The sequence below is a fragment of the Eleginops maclovinus genome, chromosome 17 (assembly GCF_036324505.1).
Source record: "Eleginops maclovinus isolate JMC-PN-2008 ecotype Puerto Natales chromosome 17, JC_Emac_rtc_rv5, whole genome shotgun sequence".
In the NCBI taxonomy this organism is placed as follows: domain Eukaryota; kingdom Metazoa; phylum Chordata; class Actinopteri; order Perciformes; family Eleginopidae; genus Eleginops; species Eleginops maclovinus.
The window spans coordinates 11,890,088-11,906,068 of NC_086365.1; the positions used below are offsets into that span (position 1 = coordinate 11,890,088).

The following is a 15,981-nucleotide window of genomic DNA, read 5'->3' on the forward strand; positions in this document are numbered from 1 at the left end:
TTTGCTAAATGCCATAAAACATAATCAACACTTAAATAAGACTTTAGTTTGGACTTGGAATAAAATCAGAAACTACCCTGAAGTAAATAAAATAATGAACTACCTGCAACTTTAGCAGCTTTGATATTACATCAATGTAAATGTAACATTAAAATGCATCAATCATTCTAATCAAAATATATGATATCATTCCGAAATGGGCCAATATGCATAAAGTGTACTTCTAATTAAGTACAAGATCTGTGTTCTTCTTCCACGTTTGTTTAAATGTCACTTCGTCACATCAGATGTCCAAAAGTTGTTTGGACATTTACCCTCCTATCTTTTAAGACAGTTTAATTTAAATTAGACCAAATCAGATAAAAGAACAAAGATTTAGGGTAATAAATAATGACTTGTTTTTATATCAAAAAGGTGCATGCTTCACCACATGATCAAATGCTTTAAAAAATCCAGTGATGTTAGATAAAAATAAAAACATTTAAATTGTAGTACTTTGTTTTAAACCTGCTTGTATTTCTAGTAATTTAAATATATTGAAATCCTAATAATAATAATATCCTAATTAAAAAAAAAGCCCCCTGGACTTGAACAGTCATAAGACATAGATTACAAAATGTCAGAATCTCTGTACCATTTTAAAGTCTGAATGGATTCTGTTGCTGCATGCATGTTGGTGTCCTCTCATCAGAATTTGGATAGCCAAAAATTAATATAGCATTGCTGGAATGCAGCAGCTTATATCACAAAGCTGGCAACTTCTAGGACACAATTTAAGTGGACAATTATCAGCTGAGTAGATGAGCAGGGAACAGTGCCATATGGCAGGTGGTAGGTTGAATTATTGTCCGCCCTCTGCCAACAATGAAGGAGATTCAGACCTTTTCAGAGGCATCGAGGAGAATTTAGATTCCCTCTAATGCCACAGATACACACAATAGGAAAGGGAAAACATCAAAAAGCATAACAGGACATCTTAATCTTTGACTCTCACACCAAAAAACAGAAGCATGTGTTCATATTTGTATCTTTTATTTTTTGCTAGGAAAGAAAAGTCCAAGCAATTTTTCATATGACCTGATTAAAAAACTATTACAGTTAAGTACAAAATGAAATATACCAAAATGACCCAATGCTACCCAGAAAAACAGTATAAAATGAAATGTCTTGAAGTCTACATCTACAAAAATTGGTTAAAAAAGGTTACTTAAAAAAAGAAGGCAAGTATCCATCCCAAAATGTGCCACTTTACCACAATCAGTTTGCAACGTCATTCCTTGGATATAAAGTAATGCAAATACTTTACAATAAGTTACCGCAGGAGGGTCTCCCATGAGTACAGCAAACCAAGTAACAGTCAAATGTATCACATAAAAAATACTTTTTTTTCCTTTTTGGCAACAGTTTCACACAGAAATGAATCAGCGAAAGAATTCTGGGTAGCAACATTTTTGGTTTCTTGAGAACAATTTATGGGTCCACGACTTCAGAGTGCCTATATGAGCTTCAGAGACTTACACACTGTATAACCGTGTATTCAAATCATATAAATATATATGAACAAAAATATACTAAAACTATTTTCCATATAAAAGAGGATTAATGCCAAATGGAAGCTTACGATTATAAACTTCAATAACTTAAAAAGGGAATCATTTCATATTTTTCCGAAACATAATATTTTAGCCCTAATCTCCTTAATACTAAGGCTCTTTTTTTTATTCCTCTTGATCATACAGCACTGTCAAAATAGCCTTCACATGTTCGTGTGAAGAATGCATCAAGTATAAATACTAAAAAAAACTCCTGTACAGTACCCACTGATGTCAAGACTACAAAATAAGTTAGTGTCAGGTAACTGTACACATTATTTACAGTTTAAATACAAAGGAAGGAGCGGTATGAAAATGTGACATAACGGTGAGCTTTGGCTACAACTAAAAAAGATTACATATCGGCAGGAAATGTATGTTTCTATCCACTTTAGCTTATAAACCAGCTACAAGATGCTAATCTTTCAATAACAGAAATCATGATTGGCTACCTGCCAAACAAAATTACAGACTAATAAGCCGAGATTTAATCTGCGTAACCTATTTGTCTTACACTTTTGGTAAGGCTACGGACATTTTTGTGTTGAAATGATTAAAGAGGGAGGAGGATGAGGGTTGGACATAAAGAGCTTAAGCACAGCCTGCAGGTGGAGAGGACAGATACACATTCATTTGAGCAGCAGCCGTATCCCATCGGCACATGGTGGGAGTGTGTGGATGTGTGTGTGAGGACGGGGAGGAATGGATGAGGAGGAGACACCGCCTGTTGCAGTGGGTGCCCAGTAAACATTTGAGGAAAAAGGAGGCATTTGGTACAGGAGAGGTACAAGTTTGTGTGTGCGTGTGTGTGTGTGTGTGTGTGTGTGTGTGTGTGTGTGTGTGTGTGTGTGAGACAGAGTGTCATCAGTCGACGTCACTGAGGTCGCTGACGGGCTCGTCCTGCACGATGCTCAGGTGGTTCATAGCGCGGCTGTAGGCGATCTGGACAGCCTTGCGAATGCTGGACGTGCGTCCCTCCATCATTTTGATTTTGTCTATGGTCTTGTCCATGCCCAGAGGAACCATCTTGGATCTAGGGAGCCACTGCCTGCAGAGGGAAAGACCGTAGTGTATTAAAACACCTACAAAAAACAAGGGCTGAATGGAGTTTGGCTTTTCCTTCTGTGTTGTTATTCTTTCATTTCAGGTGAGAAAACAGAATAACAACCACCCTTAGTGTTCCTACATGTCTGACTGATTTTGCATAACTTAACTTTGAGGAAGAAATCACTGCAGATCAAAAGTGGATATAGTTTTGTTATTGAAATAGCAGTTATTAAGGTCTGACTTTAATGTTTAGCTGAGACAGTTGAGATTATTTTCATTTTATAGATTTATCAGTCAGTTATTTGTTTGAATAACAATTTAGTCTATAAAACCTAAAAATACTAGCCAAATACATTTAATTTCAAATGATATAAAATAGGAAAAAAAACAGTATGTCCCCACATTTGAAAAGCTGGAATGAATTGGAATTGAAACCATTTGAAAAATTATTACAATTTCTGTAATTGGGATTCTTATTTTAGGAAGGCGACTACGTTTTTGTGCATAAACACACACAAGCTAAAAAATCATTATATTTCGCAGGGAAATTTGTAAAAAGATGGCGGTAAAACGCACAGTTAATACTGCAAATTAAATGTAATTTGAGTTTGTACTGTTGATTCAGCAAAGCAGGTGGAAGAGGTTACCTGTGGCTTTAAGAGTCTTAGATGTGGAATATTTTCAATGGCAGATAAAAAAGACATGTCTGTTAAAGACTGAAAAACATTCAGGGGAAATCCAGGTGACTTTATTCCCTGGAGCCATTTGTTGTCTCTAGACAAATAATGAGACGCAGCCACGAGAGAATAATGATGGGCCTGCGGACACGTTGACAGCTTTACGCTGGTGGAGAGCAGCGTGAGCTTAAATCATCCCCGGTGACGACGGCACTCACCAGCTGCGCTTGTTGTCGAAGAAGAGGACGAGGTAGAGTTTCTCTTCGGCTTTGTACTGCATCTGCTCTCCGATGCGGAGTACGTCCATGGGGGGCATAGGGATGGACACCCCGTTGTGCTGGCAGCCCACGCGCGGCATGTGGGGGTCGATGATCTATGCTCAGCAGGGGGAGGCGAGAGGGGAGCCGTTACACACATACTCATAGCATAGAGAAAACATACATGTATGACTCAATCTGACATGTCAATGAATCTCTACACTGTACAACACAACACAGTGTTGGAGATTAATTAAGTACATTAACTGAAGTACTAGTGTAATATTTTATGCTGCTCAATAAATCCACTACATTTTGGAAGGACGTATTTTACTATATTTATTTGTATACATTTTCAAAGCTTTTTTTGGGCGATGAGAGGGGGATGACAACAAATGTCCCAAGTTGGATTCGACCCTGGTCCTGCACTTTGGGACCTGGTCCCAATAAAACGGCCGCCACTTCAACCATTTGAGCATGCATACTTAAGTTTTTCTTAAGCCCCGCCTCCAACCTCCCTGTCTTGACTCAGTCAAATGAGGGAATAAATAACTCTGGATTCAACTTTTAGACCCTAAAGATTAAAATAAGGGCTATTAAAGTGTTCGTGTTGGGTAGTTAAATTATACAATGATTTACAGATGTCTGTTTCCCAATGTAAGTCAATGGGGAAAAGTCTTCCTGAAGAACATCCTGATTATCTGAGGTCTGCCCCAAAAGGCCTAAAAAACCTTCTCTTTCCTGCTGAAGTCATCCAGAAGTCATCTAACTAGGTTGTATCATTGCACTTTGGCATTATCTGTATTTAAAATGTATATGTTTTACTACTTACTATGTCTTTTATGAATTACTTTTTAATTATTATGTGTTACTGCCAATTTACCACTTTGATTTGCCTTTGTGTCTGACATGCTATTTAAAAAACTAACTTCAACCTCTGCAAAAACATTGCATTCACTTCATAATTTGTCCTTTCACGCTAAGGTCAAATTAAACTGGCTAACAGCGCCACCTACAGGAGAAATATGTAACCGTCCACCTTTAAAGAACAGCTGCAGTAAACTATTGCTCCTTCCTGTGCCATAGTTATGTTCCAAAGTGAAGAAGTGACAAAAACTTCTGAGAAAGGAGCGATTGTCGTGCTTTCTCTCCAAAAAAAAGACACTCACCAAGGCAGGGTAGGAAGGGTATCCGCTACATTTGGCCCAAACTAGCTTCAGGGGTTCCAGTGCAACTGTTGCAGCACTAGCGGGCATCCAGATATTGCTGTTGCCAACCTCTGTGAGAGCGAGAGCGACACATTAAAGCACAGAAACACACTTTCAAAGCCGTGCAGGGGCAAAATCAACAGGTTTTTTTTATGTAAAAGCCACGGTGAATGACAGATATTAAAATTTACCAGCCACTTTGAGCGTTTTATTAGCCAAACATGAATTTTTAGATGAGGGGAAGGGAGTCCAGCTGCTGACTGGTTACATGCCATGATGGCAGGCAGAGCGTCACCGGTCACTGCCAAAAGTCACCAAAAGTTGGCGAGTAGCTGCTGATGATTTCCAGCCCTGTGTTTGTTTACCAGGTGTCTGCAAGTTATATCAAGTTCAAACTTTTAGGGACAAATATATAAGGTCAGTGCTGCAGCTCAACAGGAACATGTTTATGGTGTTCATGAGACACTTTCAGACATTTTTAAAAAGGGCGGACATCTGGGAACACACACAACTATTTACTGTACCCTTCCAAGTTTATATACATTTTTCAAATAAGCTTTTCATGTCTTAGGTCATTTCTTCTGGCGCTAGTTTTTCATACAATGTGTTAGTCTTTTTCTTATTAAAGCAATTGTCTTCGATTACTTTCTTAGAAACCAATTCATATTTCACAGGACAAATCCGTATTAGGAATTGTGACTTAGACAGGAAGTCTGTAAATGTAATTCTAAGATGTCGCTCACAAATGAATGCAATGTCTGACCCACTGAATGCAGTCGACTCACCTGCAGCGATGCGTGCAGCTTTTGCAAAATTCCCTGTTTCGATGCAGGCGATCAACTCGCTCTTATCGTCCACAGTGTTTCTCCGGACCAAGGCGGGTTTGCCTTTCCCACATTTGGGAAGACGGAGAATAGTGCTGGAGACACAGAAAAAAGACATATATGGTATATTTGAAAGCCAAGATTTTAATTTGCAAGAATACAATGTACCGTATCTTTTAGCCACAGTTTGATTTAGATTGATGTGTTACCTGGTGCTCCCTGGCAGGCTGCTACATGAGGAGATGGAGGACTCGGAGGCGCAGCGTCGTCGTGGCTCCACGGCTCGGCTGGTTCTGCTCGACTCGTCCAGCTCTTTCTCCTCCTCCACCTCCAGAAACCCGCTAGACAAGCCTGAGAGGAGACAACGCACAACAGAATAAAAACTAATGCAAAAATTCTCAAATCTTAATGCAGTTTGTTCTCATTCAAAGGAAACTGATGTAGAAGTAAAGAAGTGTGTGTTGTTTTGATGCTGTGATGACTTGTAAGTTGTGTGATTTCAGGGTTTGTGTTTTTTACAGCTGTACTAATTTAATTAAAGCCTTGAAGAAATTTCATTTAAATTCTAACATATGTTGGCTCAAAGAAATTGTGAACATTTTAATAATAAGGCCCTTTAATGAATTAAAACAGAAATCAGTGAAATCAGCCTTTTTTTCGGCGTGTTTTTGTGCATTTTTCTTACCGGTATCCAGTCGTTTCACAGGGGCCTCTCCTTTCTCGCCTTCCTCCTCTACCTCCTCCCTGCTGTGCTTCCTCTTCTTGCTGTGGAGCAGCGTCTCCAGCCTGGGGATGACCACCGACAGGAAGGATTTGGAGCCCAGCTCTTCGACGTCATCTTCTTCTTCCTCCTCCTCCTCCTCCTCCTCCTCCTCCTCCTCCTCCTCCTCCTCCTCTTTCTGCTGCTCAGCCCTTTTTCTGTCGCCGTTCTCCTCGCCTTCGCTCCTCAGGAGCTTGCTTTGGCTGGCGGTCTTCGATTTGCGGAAGAGCACGGACGTCCGGCGGTTCACCGTGCCCGTGGGCTCTGCGAGGGTCGACGTGGCAACCACGCTCAAGTCTCCGTCCTGCAGCGAGCTGTGGAGTATGTCGTGCGAGTGTCCGTTGAGGCGCGGGGGGGAGCAGAGCAGATCTGGGAGATCCCTGTCGAACTTGAGGCGCTTGCTGTGAGGCTTCTCTTCACAATCTGAAGAAGCGTCGATTGGTTTGAGGGTTGGGGGCTCAGGGTCTGAGTTGATGTGGTGGGGGATTGAGTCGGAAGGCTCCAGTTTTGGAGGAAGAGACTTATCTCCTTCAGGGGAGAGGGAGAGAACAGTTTAGTTTTGACTATGAAGCCAACAGTAATCAAACAGGAAGTGACTTTATTATACTCCTAGCGCTCAAACAACTTGTACATGATAGGCTAAGGGGTGGGACGTCTTTTGGAGGTTGACCAATCACAACAGAGCAGGCCAACTAACCAATAAGTGCTGACTGGGCATGTAAACAGGTCACAGTAGAGATAAATACAGGATATTAACCTAAAAAATAGCATTATATGACTTCTTTAAGTAATACACATATCTATCATGTTACACTTATTATTATTTTACGCACCACAATTTGTTTCCTTTCCTAGTTCCTATTTTTGGTGCAGAGTATACATTTTTTTCTAATTGATATTGTGTATTTTCCCTTCTCTTTTATCCTCATTACTATGGAATATAATACATTTCATCACTGTAAAGGATAACCCATGCAGAGGAGCATAATGAAAAAGTTGCCATACTTTTTTGGACAAAAACAAAGATGTTATTGATACAAAGTTGAAAACAATACAATAAAAGTCGAGTCATGACAGACGCAAAAGATATGACCTATGCAATAATGCTGTTACCATCAGTGAAGTGCTGCAGGCCCAGACTTTGCCCTTGCAGAAATGCTGACACTGCACATTTTCAATGGCGTTTAGGTTTATCATAAAAGCAAAACAAGGCGCTCTTTAGCATAACACTGAGGCTCTTACAGGAATACAAAAATGAGGAAAAGGAATATTTATTCCCTTTGTCCCCCTTTAGCTCATTAAAAACCGTGAGTCTTCTCAGAGCCTATGTGCAGCATCACAGTGTGACACTAAAAACATATAACTTTATGATCTTGTTTACACATTTTAGCATCATGACTCTTGTTTGATGACCCGGACAATGTTGACTCTAAGATTTGGACTTTGTAATTAATGAAAAGGTTTGAACACATTTCAGTTCAGAAATATTGAAACTGTGTGAATTATCTCGTAAACGTAGGGTTTGTTGCTCCATATGGACAGAAAAAACCTGCAGTTGCTCCACTGGCAATGAACTCCAGGTTTTTATAAGCCATTCTCTATCGAAAGATAAAAGATATTGGTGCCAATGCTACTGAAAAACCGGATTTAACATTAACAAACAATATTTCCACTAATTATAGCATAGAAATGTAAAGGTTTAAGCGGTTTAATTATATCATAAAGATGGTTTTCTCTGACTGGATTGAAGATTTGGAAAATAAAAGGTGATTTACCAAATCCCAGGAACATCTGTAATGTGAAATGATGTTCTCTTCCAGCATAGAGAACGATAAGGTGTGCCAGAAACACCATGTGACTTGCTCTGTGATGCTTTGGATTGGGGGCTAACCCCTGACCTCTGTCTCAGGCTATTCAGGAAATGTGACCATCTTTAAAAATCAAAGAGCGTGGCGTCAAACAGAAAAATGACCAATCTAAAGCCAATCCATACGTACCCTCGTCATCTGGAAAGTGCCCATTGGGCTTGGATGTCTCCTCTTTAGGTTTACTCAACTCTGGATTGGAGGAGGTTGATGAAGCTGATGTGGAGGGGGGTGTGGAGGGGGAAGAGTGGTGGTGATGATGGTGGTGGTGGTGATGGTGGTGGTGGTGGTGGGAGGGCAGGACTCTCTTCAGGCTCATTTCATTGCGCACATCGTTGATGGTCTTTTTGAGCAGCTTTAGGCGCTTGCTACGGGAGGGGCTGGACTTCATGGCATTGGTCAGGTCAAACTTCTCCAGCAGTTGCTGCAGCTGCTTGTCCGGGGACAGATGCATCCGATTGGCTGGCACTAGTAGGCGGTCCACTGAAGGATAGAAATAAAACAATCAGACGGAGAATGAAATATGGAGTTCTGGTGGTATTGTCAATTGTGAACAGTAAGGGTGCTAACTGAGCAATGAGTCAATTGGTGAAACAGCAACCAAAGTTTTACAAACACGTCAAAGGGACTTTTCTTACCGTCCTCCCAGGAAAAGGATCTTTCTGCTTTGATTTCCGGAGCTTCCGACAGGTGCATGCCGCTTTCCGAGTCAAAGCCGATCGTCTCCACGTCTCTCCGGGCCTTCCTCAGCAGGGACCCGCCCTGGTCTCGGAGGCGAACGGCCGCCCGGTAAAAATAGGTGTCCTTCGAGTTGTATTTCATACAATTATCCACAATAAGGTTGAAGTCGTTCTCAAACTGCTCAAAGTTGTTGTAGGCCTGAGCGTCGATGCGCTGCCGCATGGTGGAGAAGTCCATCGGGTGCTTGATGTGGGAGAGGTAGTCGGGCACCTACAGGAAACAGCAGATACAATAGAATTATTTGATATTTACCTATAACACTTAAAGCAAATATCATTGTGTGTTGCATGTCTACCAAACAATCGGATCAAACAGGATTATTTTAGCATCTAAAAGAGATTCAATTGCTATTTGATTGTCAGTAAAATAACACTTCCTGCTTTTCTCTGTTTTCTGTGAGAGACTGGGATAGATAGGCTTTTTTTTCCACAAATATTAATGTATCCAGACCATAAAATGATTTAAAGGGGCCCTAGTAAAACACTACAAAACAGAGGAATCCCTAAAAAGCACAATAGGACTCTTTTAATGAACCTAGAAAACAATCATCACATCTTTTAATGAAGCAGATCTATATTTGCAGCCATTATCTAAAGGAATTCATGTCAGCACGACTGCAGTAAATCATGTTCGTCTGTTAAGGCTTATAACCTTTAGCAACACAGATATTATCCCAGACCTTTCCTGATCACTACAAAGTATTTCAACTCTTCCATGCTCAAGTAACAAAGCAGAAATGTACTAATGATCTAAAGGCCTCCTGAGGCAAAAGCAGCGCCCAACGTGGGGCTCGAACCCACGACCCTGAGATTAAGAGTCTCATGCTCTACCGACTGAGCTAGCCGGGCATGCAGTCACAGGAACCGTCACCATTTTTTGGGCGTCACCGTCTGCCTGTGGACCTCTACTCTTGAGTTACACATTCCGCTCAACAGGATGTCACATTGCTCAACACTGTCGACACCCGGAGAGGGGGGGGTGATTTATAACCAGTACTATCCAAGCATGTGACATGGACCAAGCACTTGACTGCATGTGGTGTGTTCAAATGCAACACACAGGAAGTCAAAGGTTAATAATAAGTAGTCGTGGTTTGTTTTTTTTACTTGTGGTTTGTTTTTTTTACTTGGTGTGTCAAGGCTTTTGGAAATGAACTAATATCACAATGATTTGATATTTTACAAGATCACAACCCTGTCTCTAATTTGGTTTAAGAAAACACAAAAAGAGCTTGAATTAAGTAACAGGTACATTGGCTTGCCATTATTTTAAGGCAAGTGAAACAGGTCAAACACGTGCTGTGTTGCGATACGAACCAGCAGGGTCCAGTTTAGGTCCTTATCAAACAGGAAGGCTCTGGCTGGCCATTGTCCTTAAACATATGGATTATACACCTCTTTAAAGTTAATCATAACTGCAGTTACTTTCTTCTTTTACTTACAATACAGATCTTTATCTCACAGGTCTGATTAGCTAACACAAAGTGCTGCCAGCTACAACGCTACAATTGCATACAGTAACAGTATCAGAGATAAATACACACAGATCACGACAAAAAACCCAAAAGCATTACAAGAAAAATCATTGTTTTTGTTTTTGCTTTGTTCCCATTCTTCTATAGGTTCAGTTGTTAGGGTGACTGTGTGGCATCCAACAGAAAACACAATATAAAAGTGAGGACAAACTCAAAGTGTTTACCTCGCTGAGGTCGACCGGCTGGGTGAAGATTTTGGCCTGGTCTTTTGTCTGGAGTTGGTCCAATAGCGCTTTGAGCAGAATACTGAAGGGACACAACTGGATCTCTAGAAGGCTCTCCTGCAGTTTAAGCTACGAAACAGCACAGAGGGAAACCGTTAGAAGGGTTTTCATTTACTGTACAGATTGTGAACAGAACACAAGTGAAGTCACAGTCCTACCTCCTCCCTCTTCATCTTCTCCCTCTTGCGGATCAGCTCCAGCAGCAGCCGCGCTCTCTCCAGGTCGTGTCTGAGACGATGCCACTCCTTCAACTGCTCCTTCAGCGCCCGGCTCTCCTCCTCATTCTGCTTCTGCAAATTACAATAGAAATACAGACATCAATAGGATCAATAGCTTTCAACTTGAATAACAGCTGAGGCTCCATTTCTTTACGGCAAACGGCTACATATTTATCATAAGCAAGAAGACACGCAGCACTGTCAGACACCTTGTTGAAAAGCATGCACGTTTCTAAAAACTACAGGTAGGAAAAAAGCAGACTGAAAGCCTCCTGCGTTTGACTGACAGATAAACAAACCGGTTGCGCATTCTTCTGGGACTGCATGCTCGTCTGAAGGCGTCTGATGAGGGGGAACCCGTTCCTGGATTGCCGCTTTAGTGTCCAGTAATTTAGGACCAGTTCCACAAAAGCTTTTTTCTTCTGAACAGACACCTGGTTGAGAATGGTTTGTAACCTAAAAAGGCCAGGAAGATAGGTATTAGAAGCAACCAACATCCAACACACCTCAAAAGGCTTCTTGCTGGATTATGCAAGACAGGCCAAGAATAATACAGCGGCAGGTTACACGTGGTTGCGGTTTGAATATTAACAGTTAATCAACAGCCACAAACAAGCTTCAACCTGAATTTGACTGACGATGCAAGAGCATGCCAGCTGAAGCTTCTATTTGGGAATGCAAACTCGTGCTCAAACCCCGCAACAGACAGTGTTTGTATATCAACAGCAGAATGTCCTATCAGTGTCATTGAGAAAGATCCCTATACAACCACTCCAGCACATGGCACCACCTAAAACACAACATTACACCCATCAGTAAAGGGGCTCTTTTTCAGGTTTATATTGCATTTTGTGCTGTGATATGTTTACATGCTTAAATTATCATACTGCCTGTGCTGCATCACCTCTTCTAACCCTCTGTCTGAAACCAGAGCCCAGTCTGCTCTGACTGGTATGCTGGCCAGGTCTGTTTGATTAGTAAACCGCTTAGAGATGTACCGCCCCGGAAAAAAAAAACCTATATAATACACTACAGGAAAGGGAAGACCCCAAAAAGAATGACAGGGCCCCTTTAATACCACTTTGAAGCACACCTGTGAGCAGGAAACGTAGGCACAGCAGCAGGTGTCACAGCTTCACTCTCAGCTTCAGGTTCAGGCTCAGGCTTTTTGCTCTTACTCTTCTTCTTTCCTTTAGACGGTCCTTTCCCAGAGCCTCTCCCTTTGTCCACTTGCTTACATAGTCCATTCTTGGGTTTGGCCTCATTGTAGATTGTGAGAGGCCTCCTCACACACCCGTTTGGTGTGTGCGCTCCACAGTACGCCGTCTTCTTGACAGAAAACGTGGGCTCCCCAGTGTCCGTGACCTCCTTGATTGGCTCCATTTTCATAAAGAGGCCAGCCTTTTGGGCGCAGCTGACGTGGAAGGCGGTGTAACAGTTGGCTTTGTGGCACTGGATGCACGCCCCAACACCTTTCTCCTTGCAGAGGTAGCAGGTGAGCTTCCAGCGGGCTGGAGGAATGTGGCTGACACCGTCTATGGGTTCGATGAAGGTGGTGTTGGAGAAGCCGACCTCGGGGACCCAGAGGGCGCACACCACGTGGCCCCAGCGGTCATCTACTGTCTTTTTCATTGCACCCCCCTTATTAGGACAGAGGATACAGTCTGAAGGCTGGGTGGGAACCTGAAGGCAGTGTCTGCAAAGCCACTGGCCCTCTGGAATGTAGGGCACACCGTAACATTCCTGGTGCACGGCCACATTGCACATGTCACAAAAGAGGATAGCGTTGCTGTTGTGACACTCTCCGTCCATACAGATGCAGCAGACGGCGTCCTCGTCGATGGGAGCGTGCTTTTCACTGCCTTGGTCCAAACTCTCCAAGTGCAACTCTTTCTCAAAGCGGTCGACAAGAAACTCAAAGACGTTGTGAGAGACCTGACTGACCCCTTCGTTCCTCCGTTTCTCATTCACCAAATCCAGCCAGGCATAATCCTCCTCGTCCATGTCGTACTCCGTGTCCTCGTCCAGCTCTTCCTCCGTCTTCTCCGTGTATTTGTAAAAGGCAGAAGAGCGCTTAGGAACAGCTGGGAGATTATATTCCACAGTACGAAATTTAGGCTCATTGAGTTTTGGACCAGTATTACCAGCAGCCTGATGTCCACCTCCCTGTCCAGGACCGGTGATGCCCAGCGCAGCGTTCCGCTTCTCCTGGTTGTTTTTTAATCTGACAGACCTCAGGAGGACCTGCTGCGGTTTTTCAGCATTCTCCTTATTGCTGGTGCACTCCATCATCTCCTGCACCATGGGGTCATCATCTGAGATCACGTCCAGCTGGTCGTATATGCTGATTCGGTGGAGGCGGCCATCGAGATCGAACTCCACCATGCTCTGCGCCTGGGCGTACGTCAGGATCTGCTTGTTGGGGGAAGGCTTTATGGGAGACGGCGGCCTCTGCGGCACCGCAACCCGGTGCTGCCGAGCTTTCTTCTTCATCTTGGCGCTCCGTGTTGCTGTGAAGACAGGATTGGGGAGATGTGGTTAGATAGCTGCACATATTTCATTGAGAAATTTGAAAAAGGTAGTGCATTTTATCAAGGAGCTCATAAAATAAGAACCATGATATTTTACTAATGAAGTATTCTGGGTTTAATGATCTTATTTATTTGACATACACCTATAAAACATTCTAAACAGTCTTAAAATCTTTAATTTTTTTTTAATATAGGCTTTCCATCAGCACAAAATAAGGCTATAAATGATATTGGGTGACCCTACAAGTAAACCAACAAATAAACAAGAAAAAATACATTATACACTCACATTAAACCTCATTGCAGGGAAATATTTTAAACTAAGAGATACAGTATTCTCATTTAATCCAAAGCCTTCTGGACCATATCACAGGAAAGGGGAAACGGGTTTTGGGTGTTTTTTTAATGCATTATACTTAAAGGTTAGCGGCTGACTAATAGAACAGAAGTCAATGCTATAAAAAGTTCAGCCTAAAGCTGCAGGGACCTTATGTTGTTATCTGTAACGCTAGTAGACAGCTGTACGTTACACTTTTGTCAATGAGCTGAGGCATTTAAACGCGGTGGGAGGCGGCCGCACAGGGCACTTTAAACATAACTGCACAGGAGTTAGCGCTTGCCCATTTGGTGCAGAGAGGAAACTGCCTTTACACTAACGCCTCACAAAGTAGCCAAGTTGCTAACAATAACATTAGCTATCCTGCTAACTAGCAATAGGAGCTAGCCACCAGGCAAATGGCGTCAAACAAAACAAGAGACCTTTAAAACGTCTCTTAATTCACGTCGAGTGTGTGACATAAAACATATTTTGCACGTGCACTGAATGCTTTGTAGTCGATACAACACACAGCACAGAAAAGCACATAAAGCAGAAGAACATACCTCGGATTCACGAACAGTTTTGCTAGTTGAGGAAGACGGTAGCTAGCCAGCAGCCTTACAAAGCAATGGCGATACGGCCTGCTAAGTGGCTGTAATTCCGTACACAGTGTTCTCATCCAACGATACTGGGGTTGCTATTAAAATAAGAAATAAGCCTGCTTGGTGCCTGAGGAGTTTCGGTATTCAGTGCAACAGAGAACACACAATTAGTTGCTTTGTGGACCATTCATAGGCTAGAGAAACTCGCTAGCCACAGGAGCAAATAGCAGCAACACGGACGTCTCATCCCCCAACACAACAATGCGTTTCACCAGACAACTCCCACCCGCACGCAATACTCTACGTGTGACGCTGGAGGTCATGTTGGTGGTGACTCGTAAATTTCACACAAAAGCCCATCTGTCACACGATCAATGCATTGCCTTGTGTCGATCCTTGCTATAGCTATACACAGACAAAGCAAAGCATAACACTGTGTAAGTAAAGCTCTGTGTGTGTGTGTGTGTGTGTGTGTGTGTGTGTGTGTGTGTGTGTGTGTGTGTGTGTGTGTGTGTGTGTGTGTGTGTGTGTGTGTGTGTGTGTGTGTGTGTGTGTGTGTGTGTGTGTGTGTGTGGCTCTGTAAAATAATATCCAGTTAATATGACTTTCCAGCTGGTATCAGTCATGCAACCAGCAATTGATTCAGCACTTCTCCTCTAGTCTCACAGAGGACAGTCATGAGGGCACAGGCAGCTAAACAAACAGAACCTGTCTTTGCCCCACCCTTGTGACCAGCTTTCCCACAGCTCTATCCCAGAAAGTCATTTCGGTTTGGATCAGTTACCATATTTGTGTCCTAAAATCTCATGTATTTACTGTGTGGAGTGTATATATTTACTCATGTGTTCCCATTTTAACAGCGAAATCGTTGAATGTAATTTGTTCATTGAGCAGTAATTATATCATAGTATCAATCGTCCGTATGTGGACAATTTAGGGTCTTTATATTTTTCAAAAAGTAATTTAATTGGGCTACCTTTAATTTAGAAACTTTACCAAGCACTACATTGCTTAGGAATCAACAACACTGCATTTTTGTCATTATTTTCTATATGCATGTTTTATTATTTCATCACATATGACTATAAAATGTTTGAAATGTTAATAAGTTCACCATTTATAATAATAATAAAAATAATACACTATTTATATAGCACCTTTCATGCAAGATGCAAGTGCTTAACAGAGTAAGAAAAGATGCATACAAATAATAATGAGTGAAAAATAAAGTGATTACATAATTAAATACAAGTCTCTTCGCTTCAATTAATTGATAAATACTAAAAGCCACTTAATGTGTCATTTTAATATTTAATAATGTACCTTAATGAGTTGTTGAATTAGGAAAATGTTTTAATTTATATATTGTAATTATTATATTTTTTCTATTCAAGAAGATCAGGGGTAGACATAATAAAGTAACAAAAAATCACATAAAATCAAAAAGAAAAATAGTTGTGTTAATACGACAATAGTTTTGATAGCCTTTTTATTCAAGAGGTTTTGAATAGTGCTACTATATTGTTTAAAATGACTGATAAAAAATGTGTTATGTGACAAATAGCTGAAATACATGACCCCC

The 15,981-nt window shown here is 41.6% G+C and overlaps 1 protein-coding gene and 1 non-coding gene across 4 annotated transcripts; both read right to left on the reverse strand.

Moving 5' to 3' along the window:
• Positions 1-1,015: 1,015 nt before the first annotated feature.
• On the reverse strand, positions 1,016-14,857 carry brd1a (bromodomain containing 1a). 3 transcript variants are annotated; one of them, XM_063905855.1, is made up of 13 exons: positions 14,361-14,854; positions 12,041-13,457; positions 11,235-11,403; positions 10,888-11,019; positions 10,670-10,798; positions 8,869-9,181; positions 8,363-8,713; positions 6,291-6,893; positions 5,815-5,956; positions 5,567-5,700; positions 4,743-4,852; positions 3,535-3,689; positions 1,016-2,640 (listed from the first exon to the last, which is right to left on the reverse strand). In XM_063905855.1, the coding sequence occupies exons 2-13, from the start codon at positions 13,438-13,440 to the stop codon at positions 2,457-2,459; spliced, it is 3,822 nt and encodes a 1,273-aa protein (XP_063761925.1). In that variant the 5' UTR covers positions 13,441-13,457; positions 14,361-14,854; the 3' UTR covers positions 1,016-2,456. The 3 variants fall into 3 exon arrangements, with proteins under 3 accessions (XP_063761925.1, XP_063761926.1, XP_063761927.1); XM_063905856.1 differs by having other exon boundaries at positions 11,247-11,403; positions 14,361-14,853; XM_063905857.1 differs by lacking the exons at positions 1,016-2,640; positions 3,535-3,689 and having other exon boundaries at positions 4,835-5,153; positions 14,361-14,857.
• trnak-cuu (transfer RNA lysine (anticodon CUU)) lies at positions 9,747-9,819 on the reverse strand. The gene has a single exon. It is a non-coding gene; the product is annotated as a tRNA-Lys (tRNA).
• Positions 14,858-15,981: the final 1,124 nt, after the last annotated feature.

Bases quoted from the DNA above. Each gene is read 5' to 3' on its own strand.
- brd1a (XM_063905855.1), bottom strand. From the start codon at position 13,440: ATGAAGAAGAAAGCTCGGCAGCACCGGGTTGCGGTGCCGCAGAGGCCG. The intron at 8,714-8,868 runs GTAAGAAAAGTC...TCTATCCTTCAG, and splicing joins ATCCTTTTCCTGGGAGGACG to TGGACCGCCTACTAGTGCCA. The intron at 2,641-3,534 runs GTGAGTGCCGTC...TTCCCTCTGCAG, and splicing joins TTCGACAACAAGCGCAGCTG to GCAGTGGCTCCCTAGATCCA.